Below are 21,615 nucleotides of genomic sequence, written 5' to 3'. Positions count from 1 at the left end.
TGGAATCTTCCTGCCCCAGCCTCCTGAGTCACTGGGATGACAGGCATGTGCCACTGTGCCAGGCTGGATCTGATCTCCTCTATACAATTTATATTGTTTTTGCTTTATGAGTTTATCTAAGACTTAATAGTGGAATTCAATCCATTTTTACTTAAGGATAAGAGAAAATGTCTGGTTATAGCTCTGACTACACATTTTATATTCTAAATACTCCGCTAGTTGGTCTATGTTTGCTTTGAGGGCATATGTCTTCTAGTTTGGGAGTTTATGTCACTATAGTAGAGATTCCTTTTATATTGTAGTAGAATCTGCTCAGGCTGCTCTAACAAAATGCCACAGATGGGGTGGCTGAAACAACAAAAATGTACTTTCTCACAATTCCAGAGGCTGGGAGTTCAAGATAAGAATGCCATTATGATCGGTTCCTGGTGAGGGCCCTCTTTTGAGATTACTGTCTTCTTGCTCTGTCCTCACATGGAGAAAGCAAGCTCCCCGGTACCTCTCCTTATTAGGGCGCCAATCCCACGATGAGAGCCCACCATCATGACCTAAATACCTGCAGGGGTCCCATCTTCAAAAACCATCCCCTGGGTGGGTGGGTAGGAATTCAACAGATGAATTTTGGGGAGAACACAATTCAGTCTATAGCATACCTATTTACATGCTACAGAGAGAACATTCTGAATTTTCTTTTTGTAGTTGTACATAGACAGGATGCCTTTATTTCTTTTATTTTTATGTGATACTGAGGCTCGAACCCAGTGCCTCACATGTGCTCTGCCACTGAGCTACAGCCCCAGCCCTGAATTTTCTATACTAAACAGTATCTTTTAGCTCCTTCTCATGAACTACCATAGTTGGCTTCTGGAGAGCTGCCTGCCTGGAGGTTCCTGGAGGGTGACTTGTTCCTGGGGACCCGGTGCCCTGCACTTCTTTCCCCTTATGTCCTTTGAAATAAACTGGGAAATGTTCAGTGTTCTGGGAGCCGCTGGCCAATTCATGAAACCCGAGGAGGGGGTGTGGGAACCCCGCCTTGCAGCCAGTTGGAAGCGGGGGTGAAGCTACCTGGGGCTTGCCCCTGGCACCCAAGGTGGACAGCCTGTGGGACTGAGGCCTCAATCTGGGGCTGTGACACTTCCTCCAGGCAGAGGGTGTCAGGGCTGAACTGGATTCAAGGACACCTAACCGGCGTCCACTGCAGGACTGCTTGCTTCTTGTGGGGAGAGGACCCCACACCTTTTGGTGACAGAAGTCGCCTGTATAGATGGTGGTGTGGGAGCAGAGGGAAGGCTGTTCTTACCCCCACAGCGCCTCTTTAGGATGTTGATCCTGGTCATTTTAGAAATTTCTCTTGGCTTCTTCTTTTTTTCCAATATTTTCCCCATTACTTCAGGTTTTCCCTCCAGGATTACTAATTACATGGGCGCAGCACTTATGGAATACTTCTTGTCACTTGTGTCTATCTGTTTTAAACTTTTCCTTGCAATTACCATATCTGTCACTTTCCTCCACCTTGAGGGTTTTGCTTTTCTCTTGCCTTCTTTTTTCTGATTTTAGAGTTACTTGTTTTCAGTTGAGCTGCATCTAGAGGACTTGCATGTCTGTGATGGTTTTATTTCCATCTCTCATTTCTCTCCTTAGCTCTGCAATCTCATGTCCTTCCTTCCTTCCTTCCTTCCTTCCTTCCTCCCTCCCTCCCTCCCCCCCCTCTCTCTTTCTTCCCCTAGTGCTGGGGACAGAACCAAGTGTCTCATCCATTCTGGGCAAGTGCTCTACACCCCAATCCTTACCTCGTTTCACCATCTCTTTTCTGAGATCTTGCACATCTGATAGGCACTTAATTTATTTTCTTTTAACTTACTTTTTTATTGATGTATAGTTTCCATACCATTTATACATGTTATAAATACACAGCTCAATGAATTTTCATCAACATAAGCAGCCACCAAATCAAGAAATACAACTAACTCATGCCCTGGAAGCTTCCTCTCCTGCAGGCTCTGGCTCATGGCTTACCGCGAGGATAACTGCTGTTCTGAATTCCAGCGCTGCACACTAGTTCCGCCCACGCTTTGTGTGTTGCTGGGGTTTGAAGTCAGGTCCTTACACATGCGCGGCAAGCAGCCTCCCACTGAGCCGCATCCCCAGCCCTGTTTGTTTTATTTACCTGTTGTACTGTTGGTGGACATTGGGTGTGTTTCTAGTTATGTAATGAGCATGTCTTTTGGTGGACACATATATGCACTTGTATTGGTATATAGGAGTGGCCCACGGGATACATGTGGATTAGGCTCTCCTTCCCTCTCTGGTCTGGATGCCCAGGAGCAGGACATGAATGTTCCAGCTGCCCCCCATCCCATCCTTACTCACTCACAGTATTTTTTCCTTTTAGCCTTTCTTGTGGGTGTGGTGTGATTTGCATTTTCCTAATGATGGGTGAGACTGCTTTTTACACCCTTTTCCATAAGGGTTGATTGTTCAGTAAGTGCTGTGCTCCCACAGCCGTGTTGGTAAAACCTCCCATCTCTTTCTCAACATTTTACTAATGGCATATACTTTATCAATCTGCTTTTTCCATTTTCTTTCACCTTTTAATTGCAGTTGCATACATTCTGTCTCTTTTCCAATTATTTCTGTTATTATTCCATTTATTTTGCAGTGGTGGGCTGCTCTACCAATGAGCTGTGCCCCAGCACTCCACTTGTGATCTTTGAATGAAGCAATTCTAGAACCACCTGTGTGCGAGACATTGATGGTTACAAAGGGTCTGGGCTGCGTTGCAGGCAGCAGATATTGCTAAGACACCAAGATTGGTGGAAGCAAAGTCCTCTGGTTTCACTTCTGCACTGTCAACTGAGATCATGAGGAGCAGGCTTGTGGTGCACAGTGGCCCTCCACCCCCGCCAACCTCACCAACAGACTGCTTCCTGCACAGAAGGCTTGCCCGAGACCTCCCCCTTTCAGCCTCAGGCCTTTGCTCATCCAACTGCCCACCGGAGACTCCTCTGAGATCTGCAGTCATCTTTCCATGCCCCTATTTAATATGCACATCTTTCCGCACGCTCTCCTCATGTTTCCGTGGTTAGGAGTTGCAGATGTCTCCTGGTTTCCTCGGTGCTACAGTCTGAGTTTCTGTTTTCCCTGCTGCTTGTGGGTAGATCTGGAGAGCAGCGGCAGAGGAAGCTGCATTTTCCATTTTTCTGGCATTTCAAAACCGGAAGTCACCTACTGTGTGCTTCAACCAGTCCACAGGCATTAGCTTAGGGAGCAGCAAGCCAGGGACAGCTCTGATCAACAGAAAAATAGAGAGATGTCAATATCCTTAGAAACAATCTGCACAGCATGGTTTTTGGTCGAGAAGTTTACAGATAGCTAGATGAGAGAGTCCTTTTTTTTCTTTTTTTAAAAAAATATCTTTATAATAATTTTTATGTGGTGTAGAGGATCGAACCCAGCACCCCACGCATGCCAGGCGAGCGCGCTACCACTTGAGCCACGTCCTCATCCCCAAAGAGAGTCTTTAATAAAGACAGCATTTATGGGGCTGGGGATGTGGCTCAAGCGGTAGCGCGCTCGCCTGGCGTGCGTGCGGCCCGGGTTCGATCCTCAGCACCACATACCAACAAGGATGTTGTGTCCGCCGAGAACTAAAAAATAATAAATGTTGAGAAATTCTCTCTCTCTCTCCTCTTAAAAAAAAAAAAAAAAAAAAAGACAGCATTTATGACAGAGCCTGCTCTTGTGTGTTGAACTGGATCCCCTCTCAAAATGTTGAAGTCCTAACTCCAGTGCCTGTCCTATGCCCTCATTTGGAAATAAGGTATTTGCAGATGATCAAATTAAAATGAGGTCATTTGCATGGGTCTTGATCCAATACGACTAATGTTCTTATAAAAAGAAATTTGGAATATCAGCCCCAATATCCTGAAGATGGATGAATAAGCTGATTCTGAACAATGGTCTCTTTTCTCTCAGATATCCTTTCTTACTTCGCAGGGTTTTAAGGAGTACTTGAGCCCTGTCAAGTCAAGCTTGACCAGCAGTGCGCAATTTCTGCTTTGGAGAGAGGCTGGCTCTGACCCCCTGGGGCATTTCCCCACTCAATACAATTGAAGCTGTGGGACTCCAAGGACACCTAGAAATAGATGGGGCATCCAGTAGCAATGCTTGGCCTTTCCAGCTGAGAAGATCATCCATCCAGGAACATCAAAGCTACACTTCTGGCAGCTTGGGTGTGTTCCATGTAAGTGTGTTTAAACATTAGCATACTCAATCCCCACAATGACCTATTAATGGTCAGTTTGGACTCCTTGAGTTATGAGTTCAAATCCAAGGAGCCTAAGCAGAAAAGAGAAGTGACTATAGTGATGACTTCTCTTCTTGTGTGTCGTTCTTTTTCTTTTTTAAAAAACTGTATTGAGAAATGAACGCAGGGGTGCTTCACCACTGAGCCACATACCCAGCCCATTTTATTTTTTGAGACAGGGCCTTGCTGAGTTACTGAGGGACTTACTTGCTAAATTGCTGAGACTTGAATTTGAAATCCTCATGAGTCGCTGGGATTACAGGTGTGTGCCACCATGCCCAGCAGTTCTTTCGACTGGTGGCCCACTTTATCTGCATCTCAGTAATGTGGTGGTCACCTGTCCATCAAGAAGCTCCTAACTTACTGGTCCTCAACTCAAGAGAACAGCTAATCTGAGCTGGAAACTTCTAGTCACAAGATGGGATTCAGATCAACTTAAATAGTCTAGGATACCAATTCTGGACCACTGAACTGAGTGACCAAAAGTAAAATCACACTGTTATTAAAAGGAAAGCTTGCACATTGCACTATAATATGACTGCAGGGGTCAGTTTCCTGAAAAGGACAGTAGGTAATTACCAAGGAGGAGAAAGCAATGGCATCTTCCATGCTTGTGTTCCTACCTGTAGACCTCAGGTGAGATTCAAGGAAGAGAAACAGTGTGCAGGGTACAGCAGGGGTTAAAAGTGCAGACGCTGGAAGATAGCGGATGGACACTGCACAGAAAACACACACACACACACACACACACACACACACGAATTATGAATGGATAACCCTGTGGTACGACCCTTGGAATGGATTCCACTTGGATATAAAAAGCAGTGAGAATTGTGCCACCTTAGATTAGGTAGAGAGACGTGATGGGAGGGGAGGGGGTGGGGGGATAGGAAGGATAGTAGAATGAAACAGACATTATTATTACTGTGTGTATATATGTGACTGCATGACCAATGTGATTTTGTAACTTGTATACTCAGATACTATATCCCACCTGATTCAAATGTATGGTATGTCAAGGTCATTGTACTGTCATGTGTAACTAATTAAAACAAATAAACAAAAAATAAATGTAAAAAAACCCAATTAACTATTGATACGCAACATGGATTAATTTCACAAATATCACATTGGAGGAAGGAAGCCAGATGTAAGAGTGCAGTTTTGTTTGTTTGTATGCTTGTTTTGGTACCAGGGATTGAACCCAGGGGCCCTTAAACACTGGGCCACATCCCCATTCCTTCTTTGTATTTTATTTAGAGACAGGATCTCACTGAGTTGCTTAGGGCCTTGCTAAGTTGCTGAGGCTGGCTTTGAACTCGTGATTCTCCTGCCTCCCAAGCCACTGGGGTTACGGATGTACGCCCCGGCGATCCAGGAGTACATTTATTCGGGGGAAAGGAAGGGATTACTAGGGATTGAACTCAGGGACACTCAACCACTGAGCCACATCCCCAGCCCTATTTTGTGTTTTATTTAGAGACAGGGTCCCACAGAGTTGCTTAGTGCCTCTCCACTGCTGAAGCTGGCTTTGAAGCCGCCATCCTGTCTCAGCCTCCAGAGCCACTGGGGTTCAAGGCTTGTGCCACCGCGCCTGGCTCAGGAGTGTGTTTTGATAATTTCATTTATATAACGTTCTAGAGAAGATAGAACCAGAGCACATGAGCAGATGCATGTTACTAGGAGTCAGAGGTCTGAGGAGAGGGTTGTGGGGAGAACTTTTGGGGAGATGGGACTAATCTATATCACAATTACAGTGGGGTCACACAATGGGATACATTTGTCAAAACATTGGGCATTGCAGAATTGGTGAATTTTATTGTATGAAAACTCCATCTCAAAAAAGCAGCTGCTTTTTACTTTTGAAAGAGACAGGAATTTTTAGGCATCTATATCATGTTTTACTTTGAATAAACTCAGCAAAAACAGAGTTGCTGGCACTAGTTCATCAGAACCAGATTCAAATCCCCCAGCGCAATCAAGACTTCCTGAGTGGCTTTTTGACGTCTTTAAACTTCAACAACCTTATCTGTGAACCTGGGGATGTTAGCACATCCAACTCCTGCTTGTCGTTGTGATGGGTAGAGATGAGGGGGGCAGTTCCTCAATGCGGAGTCTGTGATTTGTCTGGTTTCAGTCTTAACATTGCCCACAGTCACACAGCTAATAAGTGGCAGATTTGGTGCTCAAATTGAGTCTGTCAGCCCTCAAATGCTAGCTCCTGATCACTGATATTCTGCTTTTATAAAGCAGATTTATATTTGCTTTTATTTAAAAAAAATAAAAAAAAAAGCAGAAGCAGGCTGCCAAGTCTCTTTCTCTTTTAATATCAGGGATTAAACCCTGGGCACTCTATCCCTGAGCCACATTCCAAACCCTTTCTATTTTTTATTTTGAGACGGGGTCTTACTACTTGCTAGGGCCTCACTAACTTGCTGAGGCTGGCCTTGAACTTGTGATCCTTCTTCCTCAGCCTCCTGAGCCACAGCAGTCTGTTTTAAAAGAAAAACCCAAGCAACAAAAACAGCCCAGAAGCCCACATGAAATCCAAGGGGCTCTGAGATGAAGGGCAAGCACACTCTAAGGTAAATTCTCAAATTTCTCAAAATTCTGCAAAACAGAAGTTGGCTTGTTTCACTTAACACAATGTTCTCAAGTTCCACCCATTTTCCTGCAAATGACATAATTTTATTATTCTTTATGGCTGAATAATACTCTCTTGTGTACATATAGCACATTTCCTTTATCAATTCAATGATGGACACCGAGGCTGGTTCCATGGTTTGGTTACTGTGAATGGTGCTGCTATCAACATGGGTATGCATTCATCACTACAGTATGACTTCATCGTTTGGGATAAATGCTAAGTGGTATAGCTGGGTGGGAGAAGTCACACAGCAGGTTGGCCTACATGGAGTTTCTCCAAGTAGCTTTTCTGGTCTCTTCCCATAGGCACTTCCCACATCTAATGTTGCCGTCGCCTGGGCTTTCTTAACAGAGGTTTTTTTAAAAAAATATTTTAGTTGTACACAGTACCTTTGTTTTTTTTTTTTACTTATTTATCTTTATGTGGTGCTGAGGATCAAACCTCACACATGCTAGGCAAGCACTCTTCCGCTGAGCCCCAGCCCCAGCCCCAGAGCTTTTTTTTTTTAAATCAATGGACATTATTTATTTACTCATTCATTTGTTTATTTGCAGTGCTGCAGTTCGAACCCAGGACCTCACACATGCTAGGCTACCACTCACAGACCTCTGGTGGCCAGCCTGACTCAAACTGGCTCAGCAGCTCACAAAGAAACCAAATAGCAACTCTGGACATGTGCCTTGCATAAAGTCACCTGGGTTGAGCTCATGTAGTTCACTGTCCCCTAAACCCTATGTTCTGACTCAACAGATCAGGGTGACACAGGAGACTGAAAATTGGGTTTTTACCATCTCCAAGCCTGGTGATCTTTTTCTTTTGGGGAGGCAGTACCTGGGATGGAATCTAGGGCCTCACAGGGAAGAGGCAAGTGCTCTATCACTACATGCCCCAGTCCCAGAAACCACACTTTGAGAAATGATCTAAAAGGTCCCATATTGTCAGCCAGTGTATGTGTGCACACCTATATATGTATTAAATCAACTTTATTGAGGCATAATTTGCACATTTCAGCAATATCTTTTGACACCATATAACCTTTGCCAATCAAGAGGGTTTTTTTGTACTGGAGATTGAACCTAGAGGCTTTTTACCACTGAGCTACATCATCGCCAACCCTTTTTTGAGACAGGGTCTTATTAATTGCCAATGCTAACCGTGAACTGATAATACCGAGTTGCTGGTACTTCAGGTGTGTGCCACTGCGCCCAGCAAGATATGGAAGATCTCTAATGCCCTAAGAAGTTTTCTAAGTCCTTTAGCAGTTAATTCTTGGGCCTCACTGACCTTCAGCCCCAGGCAAATCGGCTTTCTGTCTCTATAAACTAGCTTTGCCCGTCTAGAATTTCACATGAATAGAATCGTACAATAAGCAGTCTTTGGTGTTTGGCTCCGTCAGTTCAGCATGTTTTAAAGATCTACTCATGTTGCTGTGGTATCAATGCCTTCCCCTTCATAAGGATACAATTTGTTTATCTACTCTAATTGTTGGATGTTTTGGTTATCTCCTGTTTGGGGCTATTGTGAATACAATTACTTTGAACATTCAAATATAAGCCTTTGTGTGAACAGAGGTTTTCATGTTCCTTGGGCACCTGGGAATAGGATTTCTGGGCAGTATGTAGTATACTTAATTTACCAGAAACTGCTTTCTGAAGTAGCTGAACCATTTCTCAATCCCCTCAGCAAAATAGGAGTCCAGTTGCTCCACATCTTCATCAACACTCAATGCTGTCAATCTACTTTGGGCCATTCCAGTGGATGTGCAGTGGTATCTCACTGCAGGTTTTTTTGTGTGGTGCAGGACTGAACCCAGGGCCTTTCACATCTACTACTAGGGAAGCACTCTACCACTGAGCCACGTCCCCAGCCCTTCTCATTGTAGTCTTAATTTACATTTTCATGATGACTGATGTTGAACTTTTTTTTTTTTAATGTGCTCCCTGGTGGTTCATACATTTTCTTTTTGTGATTCTGATACAGAATGTTCAGAAACCATGTTCTGAGAAAACTTGCCTAAAACATCCACATTTATTCCTGCCAGGACAGAGCACTTTACAGGATGATTTAAATGGAAAATCTTAAAGAGTTCCTCTCAATTTTGTAAAAAACTTCAAAATACAGAAAAGTTTGGGGAAAAACCAAATTTCCACAGGTTCTCTACCCAGATCTAAATATTGTTAATGTTCTGCTGCTTGCTCTTTGTGTGACTGTGAATATAAAATTGAACCATTTGAAAATAAGTTGCAGACATCAAGACATGTCATCCCTACTTTAGCAAGCATCTCCTAACACTTCTTTGATGTAACTGCAATTCTACCATAATACAGTAAAAATTAATAAGCTCATATTCTGTCCATAACCTGAGTCCTGCAGTTTTTCCACGACCTTTTAAAACAGACCCAATCAGAATTCAAGAACTGTTACTGGTTCTCTCTCCCAGAATTTTGACATTTTGAAGAGACCAGGCTGATTGTCTTCACAGAATGACACATTCTGGATTTATTTCATTCCTTTGTAAATTGAAGTTTAGATTCAATATAAACATTTTTTTGATACGAATACTTTGTGGTATTATGTGGTTCATGTATCATTGCCAAAGAGACTTCATGATTTCCAGTAATTTGTATCAAACTTTCTGGGGGAAATAATTCTTTTTTAGCAAGCTAAAAATTATTAACTCAAACATACCTACCAATTTGGATAACTATGGGCTTTTCATTTCTCATTCTCAGCTTGAGAGAGAATGTAAAAGTCAAGTCAGACTCTAACAAAGGGTTTTGGACATTTCCCCCAACTGGACATTTCTGATGCTCCCTTCTGGCCTCTCCCAGCTGGCCTGTCATTATCCTATACCTGGGGCTCAGAATCAAAAAGATACTAATTATCATGACTTCTCATTAGCTCAGCTTTGTCCTTAGTAAAACCATCATACCTGTAAACAACAGACTACTTTTCCTCTACTAACCAAAAGTTGTGCCAATCAAATGAAATCAACTAATGAGGACACATTTGAAATGATGAAGCATTTCATCCACTCATTCCACATCTACTGAGCATCCATTGTTGTGTGGGTGTCCTGCCAGGCAGAGATGTAGAAAAAGGCTGCCTGAGGCTTCTAGGAAAGAAACCTTGCTGTGGATGGAGGTGGCACATGCAGCTTGATCACATGAGCCAACAGAAGTCCCTTGATTATTTTAAGCCTATATGGGTTAGATTTTCTGTTAGATAGCCAGGAGTGCACTGTATTTGGGACCCAGTCTCCTCAAGAGAGTTAGAGCAAATTCTGGTGCTGGCGCCACCTCCTGGAGCTCTGTTAGTTCTGGTGCCTCAATGTGTTGTTTATAATCTAAAACCTATTATGCTGGTAATTAGCTTGACTGATCCCCAAACATGCTTGCAATCCCCAAACCTCTAACAGATATTTCTCTCTAACTGGTGAAAACATAAGTGCACCTCAGAGATCAGAAACATCTCCTGGAAATCTCAGATTTCCCAAGACCCTGCCACCTATGATTCCTCTGGTAGACCACTATCCTTCCCCATTCCCTGTGTTGGCCTCTGCCCACAAAACCCTGTTCTGTGGGGCATCTCCACTTTCCTAATTCCCAAAGCAGGAATTAATAACAGGCAAAGAAAATGAAAAATTTTGAAAAAGTGCTATTTTATATTGCCTTATCTATACCTAAGAAAACTTTACTGATCAAAAGTTGAAGTATAGGAGCTAGGACTGTGGCTTGCCTAGAAAGCTTGCCTGTAGAGCACTTGCCTAGCACTTGTGAGGCACTGGGTTCGATTCTCAGCACCGCCTATAAATAAATGAATAAAATAAAGGCCCATCTGTCTAAAGCTCAGTGGTACAGTGCTCGCCTAGCATGTGTGAGGCACTGGGTTTGATCCTTAGCATCACATAAAAATACGAATCATATCTACAATTACAAAAAAAATTATCTATTTTGGGGCTGGGGCTATAGCTCAATGGTAGAGTGCTTGCCTTGCATGCATGTGGCACTGGGTTCCATCCTCAGCACACATAAAAATAAATAAAATATTGTGTCCATCTACAACTAAAAAAATTTTTTAAAAATATACATGTTTTTTCAAAACATTTAAGTCAGGACAGCATGACTTAAATGGAGGAGGCTCCAGGCTGTGACAGTCATTACCCTTGAGATGGGAGAATGGCCTAGGGTCAGGGGAGGCACTCAAGAAACTCAGGGAAACGGGAGACTACCAGATGAAGGGACATGTTTCAATGGTTTACAACTAGTACAGTCAGAACACAAAGGAATGTCCAGTTGAGAGAATGTGTATTTTTTTTAAACTGTGCTATATTTTCTTAGGCTTTCGATTAAAAAAAAAAAAAAACCTTTAAACATTTCTTATTCTAGTAATTATCTTTAGTACTAATTTGAAAAAAACTTACATGTTATAGATGGCCCATAACTAAAAACTACTTTGAAAAGAGAACTTACTGCAAGGCAAAAGTTATTTGTCTAATGCATGCTTGGCTTTGTGTAGCTCAATAGGCCAACCTTGAAAACTATTATTATTTTAAATACTCAACTTGGAGAGAGAAAGGAACTTGAAAAAGATGTTACCTTTGGTTAAAGGCTTGAGAAAGGTAAAACAAACACCTCAGAAAAAAGCAAATCCACTTAACAATGGAAGCCTTTTGATTTTATTCCAGTTGATGCTGTTGGCACAGATCAAAAGAGCTCTGTGGGAATATAACACAGCAGTGAAATGAAGGGACCCGCTGAAGGTAAAAACACTTGGCATGTTTTTACTCTTATAAGATCAAAGGTTTTTGTCAAATAGGACTTCATTTAACTTTTCTATTTCAGCCACCAGCTACCACAGAAGTAGCAATAGTGTAGGTAGGTGGGAAGAGATACTGAGTTTAGGGTTCTTCTAATTCAGAGTGACTGACCTGTCTCAAGGATGTTTACTTAAAATGTACACTGGTCATCTCAAAGCCAAAAAGGATTTTTTAAACTGGATCATCTGTATGAAGAACCGTGCAGTTGAAGTGATCCACGGTGGAGGCACACTGGCGATCAACGGCTGTTTGTTGTAGGGCCTGTACTACCCCCTCTCCCCAAATCACAAATATAGTAACAGCTGCTAATAGAGACATGTGTTACTTCTCCAACTATTTGATTCCATCTGTACAATTAGGATGCAAAACATTTTTAAAAGTATGATTTCAGAGTTCAATACCTAACCCCAGATACATCACCAACTATAACAGGTCAGGTCCCAGACATTTCCTTGCACTACCAGTTAATCCCTCTGATCTTACATTCATATCCAAGACACTAAATTCAAAGACATCGTAAGGATTTAGGAGAATACCATAAACCACTGGGAACAAAGCAGACACAAACCAGTTATTTGTCTAATGCATGCTTGGCTTTAGACAAGCAACCTAAAGTAGAAAGCGGGAAATGAGCCATGGACATACATAGGCCTCTCAGGCTAAACTCTGTATAAACCAAACGTGTAAAACTAAACACAGAAAGAAACCTCAACATCACTTGGTAAACTGGGAACATTGATGTCTCCCCTTTTTTTCCCTTATTTTTTTTTTTTAAGATGTTGATAGACCTTTATTTTATCCATTTATTTATATAATAATATAAATAAGCAGTGCTGAGAATCAAACCCAGTGCCTCACACATGCTAGGCAAGCGCTCTACCACTGAGCCAACCACAGCCCCATCGACGTCCCTTTTTGACATAAAAATATTGATTATTACTTAGAATGGCATTAGTTTCCTGTTCTCTCGTATTCAGAGGCCCATATTCCTGTCATGTCAAATGTAACGAGCTTTACACAGAAACAGCTCTTAAAAGGTTATCTTAATTATATTCACAGACACTAATTTTGGTTAATGTATTTTTTTTCCTTATACTTTGTCTTAAAAGTTATTTCTTGCCTTTTTTTAAAAAACTTTATTTTTTATGTGGTGCTGAGGATCAAACCCAGTGCCTCATATGTGCTAGGCAAGTGCTCTACCACTGAGCCACAACCCCAGCTCCTGTGTTCCTCACACTTTCTAGAATTACAAGTGACACCTGCCAACTATGTTTAAGTCACTAGTGGGTACACTGTCCATTGGCAGTGCTGGAGACCGAACCCAGGGCCTCACACAAGGCAAGCACTCTCCCACCGAGCTACATCCCTACCTCTTTAAAATATATATATATTATTTTGAGACAAGGTCTAACTAAATTGCCTATGCTGCCTCAAACTTGGAATGGTCCTGCCTCAGTCTCTTGAGTAGCTGGGTTTAAGGCATGCACCACCACACCTGGCGGTAATATAGCTCTTTAATGCAGAAACTGATGGTTTCATTATGTTGGTTACATACTGGTTTTATTCAGGTTTGTTGAATAAGAAAAACAAAACAAACAACAAAAAAAAAAAACCCAAGAAATCCCCCATTATTTCTGCAGGTCCAGTCCTTCTCTACAGCAGCTGTTACAAACAGCCCTGAAGTAGTGGAGTACAGTCAGCAACGGTGTAGGCAGAACTGTTCACAGTTCCTCTGTAATCTTTGCAAATACATATTCACTTCCTTTGGTGCCTTGCACAGTAAGGCCCTGTTAACCATGTGACAGAATAGAGGAAATACCCACAGGAAATAGTTCTAGTGACAATTTACTAGACAAGTTACAGTTTAATGATGGTGGTGGTGATTGTTTCTTTCATTTTATTATTAATATTTTTTACAATAAGGGTGTAGCCTTTATACTCCACACACACAAAATAAAACAAGTGCTTATTACGAAAGAGTCCCTGCCCCCACCCCCCCAGAACATCCTGAACATAGCAATTTGATGGAACAGAAAAATCAAGACAAGTCTGATTTCAAAACTTCAATAAAAAAGCAAAAGTATGTAATGCAACAGCTGTTCAACTTCCAACTCTAAATAGGCACCATCCAACAAACCCCAGTATTTTAATTTCTCCAGCACACATTCCAGTATAAATGCTCTGAACTGTAATTAGCTAGTAATTAATGGGAGTAGAACCTTAGAACAGAAGTTATATTGCTTCCCTGACCCTTTCTCTTACAGTTGGAAGGTACAGGTATTAAGGGATACAAAAGTCAGAGACAGAAGAATTAAAAAGAAAAATTCCCAAAGCTGCTGCTTGGAGTAGAAAGGAAGACAGCGTCTTACAAATGTTCAAAAAATCCCAAGGCAAGTAACACAATTCATTCACTATCACTCCTACTTGAAAGAATAAAGAGATCAATGTTGGATTATAAAAAACTGCACTCTCAGAACTGTATTACAGGTTCACCAGAAACTATGGATGTAGTTTTAGGCTTTCTCAAGGAAAACAGGTTCAGTTCAGATCAAGTTAGATACTGTACATCTAGCCTGGCTGGATCAGTGTCTGGAACTGCTCACTGTCACCCTGAACAGCTGTAAACTAAACAATAGTGTGTAACTCCGTAGGAAGCTTAAGGATTGAAGATATATACACAGCTAATTAGATCTCCCCTGCTTCGCGCTCTTCAGAGCTCCTCCTGTCTTCTGATCTGCCATTAGCACTCTCATAGGACCGCTTCTTATCTTTTCGATCTCGGTCACGAGGTGATCTGTCTCTTGAACTCCTGTCTCTGTCACGTGATGCTAAGTCTTGGTCTCTGAATCTTTCTTTTGAGGATCTGAAAAATATTAATTTGAGGAGCAAAATATGTTGGGAAACCCAAAATCCAAATTAAAGAATAGGATAAATAGAAAGCTGAAGAAATATATTAGAATATATCCAAGACAGAGGAGTCAGTTTACTGACAGAAAAGAGCACTATTAGGGTCATAGATAAGGGCTCTAAAACAAGACAGGTAGCAACAAAAGCTAGGGTCAAAAAAGCATAAGCTAAAATGTCAAGATATTCTCAGTATCTTGGAGACAACCATAAAACATCTCCAATTCATAAAAAAGTATTTAATATAAAAATAATACATTGATAATAGCTTTAAAAAGTAAAAAGTATTACCAAATTTTTTAAAAATATATAAGAACATGATTCCAAACTGGATGGAAATCAGTAACTTGGTATGGGGTCAGCAAATCTTTTTTTGTTTGCTTATCTGGCCAGACAGTAAATATCTGAGGTGTTGCAGGTGACACACAGTATTTATGGTAGTAGAATTCTTTTCTTTACATCTACCTTTCAAGAATATAAAACCATCCATAGCTTGCTGGCTATACAAAAACAGGATATAGGCCTTGTGTGGCCTGTAGGGAACAGTCTGCCAACACCGACAAGAGAACTACTCAATAATATGGCTTGTAAATAACCATTTTGTTAACTTAAAAATCTGCTTTGTTCCTCCTGAGTTAGATCATTAAAACTAGAATGGAAGACAAAAAAAAGATGATCGCACTATAATAAAGTTTCTTATTACCTTCTGCTTTCCCATCCCCATCCTCAGTAAGAAGGATACGTCACAAATAAGTTCATATCAGAGATTTAGAAGGAAAACAAAAAAATATTATGGGATTAGAATAGTCTTCTATACTCTCAACATCTAAATGAATCAGTAACAAATATTACTTATTTGGTTCTTTACAGGTGATGCAGAACTTTTACATAATTACCTCACCTAATCCATGTTCAAAATTAGGTTCTGGAGGCACCGGCAAGACCTGGATAATACTTTTCTCGTGTGCTGGCATTTGAATCCAGGCCCTTGAGTATACTTAGCATGTGTCTGCCAAGCTAAACCCCCAGCCCTGAGTAAGGAGACTTTCAGGAAGACATAAGGCAGGGAAAAAAAAATACTATTATACTCCATTTTATACATACGGTTAAGAAGGGTTAAACTAAAAGGTTCAAATATTCTATCATATAAACATTGAACATTCTACTTAAGGTTTTAGTAAGCTTAATTTCAAAATGATGTGTTAAAAAAAAATTAGAGTGCAAGACAAGTGACTGCAAATTTAAACTAGTCTTATCCATAGCCTTTATGGGAATGAAATATGAAGAGAGATGATAGAAATGATACCTAAGAATAAAGACATTACCTACTGGTAAATCCCAGAGGTCAGTGATAATAACTGAAGGTGAGCATCAACTAACACTTTCTGAGAGATCACAATGTCCCACACAGGAGCAATTTCCATACACTACTTTATTCATACTAATAATCCTAATAAAGCAAATAAATATGTACTATCTCTACTTAAGAAATGGAGAAAGACAGAAGGGATAATGAAGATATTGGGCAAAGCCCCAGACCCGAGTCTGTCTCTGAAGTCTACACTATTCATTTTTACAAAGAGCAAGAGCAGAAAGCTACAAACAGTCCTCACTGACCCACGGGAAATGTTGCCAGGGAAAGATCACAAAGACAATCTACATATATCAGAGACCAGTGCTTCATAGCTTCACAGTAGGGCAAGGAAACAGCACACGTCAAAGACTCTGAAAGGGAACTTTTACCTTCAAAAATTAAATCCACACTGGTAGCAATAACTTGATCTTGTGTGTAATAACAAATAAGTTTTAAGGGCAATTATCTGCTAATTTTTGGTTTAAAACAATAACTTTTAAAGAGTAACTTTAATTCAAAGATGAGAAGTTCTCTTGAGAAAAGCAAAACTTTTAATAGTTTTACAAAAATAAGCCTCTTTATGAACATGCTGAAAATCTTAGATGTGAAGGGGTATCATGTAGTATGGGGGAAATTTCCTATACAACTTCACAAATGCAGGAAGCATCAGGGACTAAGATGACACAATCTCAGAGAAGGAGACTTCACACCCAGCCCTCCCATCTCCACCACCAATAAGGACATTTAAGAGTTCACAAACACCAGAAACAATGACAGTTGAGCAGGTCAACACAAGAAATTATCTAGATCTTCAACTGCCTAGCTGCATAATTCTCAAAATTTCTGTGTGCAGGTTAAGACTCATGGAGAATTTTTATTAAAGGCCTATTTCTAGACACTGCACTGACGGTGGCCTCCAAGATATCCAGTTTCAAAAGTGTATGAGAAGTGGCCTTATTATAAGTAACTTTCCTACCTGATTAAATTACATCTACTTTATTCAAGTTTGATTACCTGAAGCTGTTTTTTTTTTTTTTTTTATTACTTTGGCATTTTCCTCATCTAAACTTAGATGACTCACCCTATAATATCAAGGTTAGCACTATCTGTGGTCAAGGATGGCAGTCCTGTGTTGTCATACAGAGAACTTCTTAGAGCAACTTAATCATGGTTGCTCAACTATGTTATATTATGTTTTTACTAAGCATAATGTAGTAGAAAGTATATAATAATTCTTAATAAAGTCACCTTAAGGATTACTTAGAACAAGGTCAGAAATATTATAAAAATATTGATTGAGAGCCTATTAATCACTCAAGCTTGTAAATGATCTCAAGGAATGGGTAGCTGAGACTCAAAATAAACGAAATATTTTTAACAGCTTTCCATGGATTTAGTATGGATTTAATGAAAAGGATTCCATAGAAAATGTGAGATTAGTAAGTATACTAGAAACACAAAAAAATATTTATCCTGTATATACTTAAGAATGGTTATTAAGGAAGGAGAAAAGTTAAAAAAAAAAAAAAAAAAAAAAAAAAAAGAGCAATTTTCAGTATGGTTTACATTCCATACAAATTACCTGGGTTGAGGGCTACCATGTGACCTGAGGTTTTGAGAGTTTAGCCTATATAGATTGTGAGTGCTAAACTCCTCTACCACATTCTAAGCCACTGTTCTCGCTAAATATTCAGGTCCTTAAACATACCTTAAATATGCCTGCCCTCCTTGCACCTTTTTAAGTAGTTTTTGTTATACCAAGAAGTTGTGTAGCTTCCTTAAAATTCTGAATTTGCCCTGCACCAAGCAACAGTGTATACAACAATGCATTACCTGTACTTCAGATTAAACAAGAATATACTAGAATGTGTCTGTTCTGAAAAAGCGCACCAGCTCAAATAAGTTTGGAAAATAGTAAGTCAAACAAAGCTAAACAACTCTTTTAATGAAAGGACTTCTCAGAGTCCCTAATTTGTTAATACATACTGAAAAAACTGAAGAGTATTAGTATCTAAAAATTATTTGCCTGTAAAATACGTTTTTTCAAGACATACTAAGCAGAGAAAAGCAGTAACCTCTGCACATATCAGTTTCAATTTCTTCCTCTGGCTCATATGTAATTTATTCTTTCTGAACTACCCATATAATCAGGAAAAAAATGTATACACCCACACACAAATGTGTACATATCACCAGGTGCAAGTTTTCAAACCAATAATCTAAACTCTAAACATAAGCAACATAAGTAAACAAAAGGCTAAACCATCAAGGTAGCTCCATATCCTCTGATCGGCACATCAGTACCTCCTCTTGGATCGCTCTCTGCTCCTATCTCTAGAACTGTGACGACTTCTCTGGTGACTACGGCTGCGGCTGCGGCTGCTGGAGCGGGATCTGTGGCGATGGCGTTTCTCCCGAGACTTGGATCGAGTCCTCCTCTTGCGTTCTCGAGACATAGAGCGAGACCGGTGTCTGCGATGCTCTCTGGACCTGGATCTACAAAAAGACAAGATTTTATTTCATTTTATTATAATTTTGTAAGCAATACATTTATTATTTACTAATGCCTGTTCTTTAAAGAGAAATTATTCCTTAGTAGCCTATCTTACTGTCAATTTTATTCCAAATCAACTCAATTTATACTAAAATAAATTGCTATATGTTAACACCTGCAAACAAGAAAATACCAATTCTGAGAGGTCAATCAGTATTGTGTAAATTTACTTCAGGAATGTAACAAATGAGAACAACAATCTTCACAACTACTACATGCTAGGAATTATAATGTCTAAATGCTTTAGGGACTTAATTGCATTTAGACTAAGAATTTTTGAAATATATTAGAAATTAAATATGTACCTGATGGACATGGACAGAAGGAAGGAAGGAGAAGCATGAGAAAGAATACCATTTGGGATAAATTATCCTCTCTGAATTGAAAAGGCTATATGACCACAGATGTAAGTTTTAAATACCCATAGTATAATAGATCACAGTGTAATTAAAACAGTGAGGTAGTTCTCTACTCAAGTAGCACATAACTGGAGAGGGGGAAAAAAAAAAACATGCAAAAAAATCACTTTTGAGAACTTTACCTAAACTGGGGTGGGGGGGTTACTAATAAGTATATAAGAGTAAAGACGGAAAAACACTTCTGTATTCTCAACCAGATCACTTTCGTGGAAGGGTAGAGGTGACATGCAGAGAACAGAAATATTTGAGGGAAACAAAGAGGAGAGAAAGGTGTACTGTTTGATTTAAAAAGTTGCTTTCAGGGGGCTGGGATTGTGGCTCAGTGGTAGAGCGCTTGCCTAGCACGTGCAAGACCCTGGGTTCGATCCTCAGCACCACATAAAAATAAATAAGTAGGGGCTGGGGATGTGGCTCAAGCGGTAGCGCGCTGGCCTGGCATGTGTGCGGCCCGGGTTCGATCCTCAGCACCACATACAAAGATGCTGTGTCTGCCAAATACTAAAAAAATAAATAAATATTAAAATTCTCTCTCTCCCCCTCTCTCTTTAAATAAATAAGTAAGTAAGTAAGTAAACATTGTGTCCAGTTACAACTAAAAAATAAATATTAAAAGAAAAACTTTTTAAAAAATTGCTTTCAGATGGCACGGTGGCGCATGCCTATAATCCCAGTGGCTTTGAAGGCTGAGACAGGAGGATACAGAAATCAAAGCCAGCCTCAGCAATGGCAAGGTGCTAAGCAACTTAGTGTTACCCCGACTCTAAATAAAATACAAAATAGGGATAGGGATGTTGCTCAGGGGTTGAGTGCACAAGTTTAAAAAAAAAAAATGCTTTCAGAGTGATGAAGTTGTTCTAAACTAGTATGTGGTGATAGTTGCATAGCTTTAAATTTATTAAAAATCACTGACATGCAAATTTAAAATAGGTAAATCTTATGGTACAGAATGTAAATGATAAAGTGGTTTAAATTTTTAAAGTGCCTTGAGAATGTGATATTTTCTCATAACTTGATATAGTACATTCAAAAACAAATTATTCAGATACAGTTTACACTAAGTTCATTTTCAAATGATTATTTTATATAAGAAATGAAGTTGAAAAGCTTTCAATTTCTGTCAACGTTATAGTCAAAGAAAGGTAAGTAATGTGGACCTAACATCACAGCCAAACAGAATATTTCCACAACTGAAGAGTGCATTTCCAAAAAGGAGCAGAGGCAAAGAAATGTAAAATTCACTAAATAAAAATTTTATCAAGTAACATTTTGTTTAACTACTCATTTGGACCTATTATGAATCCTTTCTTCCAATGCATATTTTTATTCAACTTTAAAATAAGTACAAGCCAGGAACGGCAACACACACCTATAATCATAGCTATTAAGAAGGCCGAGACAGGTGAATTCCAAGTTTGAGGACAGCCTGGCAATTTAAGTAGACCCTGTCTCAAAAAAAAAAAAAAAAAAAAAAAAAGTAAAAAGAGGAGGTGGGCGTGGTGGCATATGTCTGTAAATCAAGCAACTTGGGAGACTGAGGCAGGAGGCCCACAACTTTAATATCAGTCTCTGCATCTTGGGCCTTCAGCGATTTTAATAAAACCCTGTCTCAAAAAATAACAAGTTTGGGAATGTAGCTCAATGGTAAAGCACTCGTGGGATCAACCCCCAGAACCCCCCCCCCACAAAAAAAAGGAAGGAAAGAAGGGAGGGAGGGAGGTTAGGAGAGACAGATAGATGGGGGGGGGAGAAGGAGCGAGGGAGAGAAGAAGGGTCAAAAAGGTCTGAGGACACGGCTCAGCGGTAGAGCACCCTGGGGTTCAACAGGTATTGCAAAACACACACACACACACCCCACAAAAAAAAAAAGAAAGAAAGAAAGAAAAAGAAAAAAACCCCACGTCCTTGGCCTCTAAGAGCTTATACTCTTTAGTTCCATATAGATCTCTGTCTAGTATAAACAGAGTAGGGTAAAGGTGGGTAGAGAAATGGGGAAGTAATATTTTATAAAGAATATGCAGATGGACCTGGCCTCGGTGGGGCATGCCTGTAATCTCAGAGGCTCTGGAGGCTGAGACAGGAGGATCTTGAGTTCAAAGTCAGCATTGGCAAAAGTGAGGTGCTAAGCAACTGAGACCCTATCTCTAAATAAAATACAAAATAGGTCTAAGGATGTGGCTCAGTGGTCAAGTGCCCCTGAGTTTAATTCTGGGTACCAAAAAAACAAACAAACAAAAAAAAGAATACGCAGATGGGCTGGGGTATTCTCACTGGCCTGGAATGTGAGAATCCCTGGGTTAGATCTCCAGTACCATTTAAAAAAAAAAAAAAAAAAAAAAGAATAGGGAGAGGCTTTTCTGATAGGATAGCATTTTAAGGAAGACTAAAAGAAGAGAATAAGTACATTAGTCATTTCAGAGAAGAGCATACAGATGCAACGGTCCTGAGGTGGCAGAAGCCTTGGCATACTGAAGGAACCAGAGGAACATATTTTGCTGGAATTAAGTAAGGTAGGGGTAACCTCAGGGTCTTACAAGCAGGATGACTTTACCATTAAAACCAGGACACTATGAATGGTCAATTATATAGAATAAGGTGGGGGTTATTAATAAAAT

General features: G+C 40.1%; 1 protein-coding gene and 1 long non-coding RNA gene across 6 annotated transcripts in view; one reads left to right on the top strand and one right to left on the bottom strand.

Moving 5' to 3' along the window:
* Positions 1 to 1,868: 1,868 nt before the first annotated feature.
* The window catches only part of LOC308644389 (putative RNA-binding protein Luc7-like 2), an 82,343-nt gene continuing 62,596 nt past the window's right edge, over positions 1,869 to 21,615 (bottom strand). For 3 of the 4 annotated variants that reach the window (XM_081285437.1, XM_081285439.1, XM_081285440.1), the window contains 2 exons: positions 18,335 to 18,526; positions 13,655 to 14,635 (listed from right to left, as the gene is read on the bottom strand). In XM_081285437.1, coding sequence (XP_081141563.1) covers positions 14,458 to 14,635; positions 18,335 to 18,526 — 370 coding nt within the window. In that variant the 3' untranslated portion in view covers positions 13,655 to 14,457. Of the gene's footprint in view, positions 3,288 to 13,654; positions 14,636 to 18,334; positions 18,527 to 21,615 lie in introns of those variants that run through there. The other variant, XM_081285438.1, reaches the window with a different exon arrangement.
* On the top strand, positions 3,602 to 13,363 carry LOC308644392. 2 transcript variants are annotated; one of them, XR_014020985.1, is made up of 3 exons: positions 3,602 to 4,243; positions 6,780 to 6,891; positions 11,641 to 13,363. It is a non-coding gene; the product is annotated as an uncharacterized lncRNA (long non-coding RNA). The 2 variants fall into 2 exon arrangements; XR_014020986.1 differs by having other exon boundaries at positions 3,602 to 6,891.

This window comes from Spermophilus citellus (genome assembly GCF_964194105.1).
Source record: "Spermophilus citellus genome assembly, chromosome: 3".
In the NCBI taxonomy this organism is placed as follows: domain Eukaryota; kingdom Metazoa; phylum Chordata; class Mammalia; order Rodentia; family Sciuridae; genus Spermophilus; species Spermophilus citellus.
The sequence above is the reverse complement of the archived record's forward strand: the minus strand, read 5'-3'. Positions and strand labels throughout refer to the sequence as shown.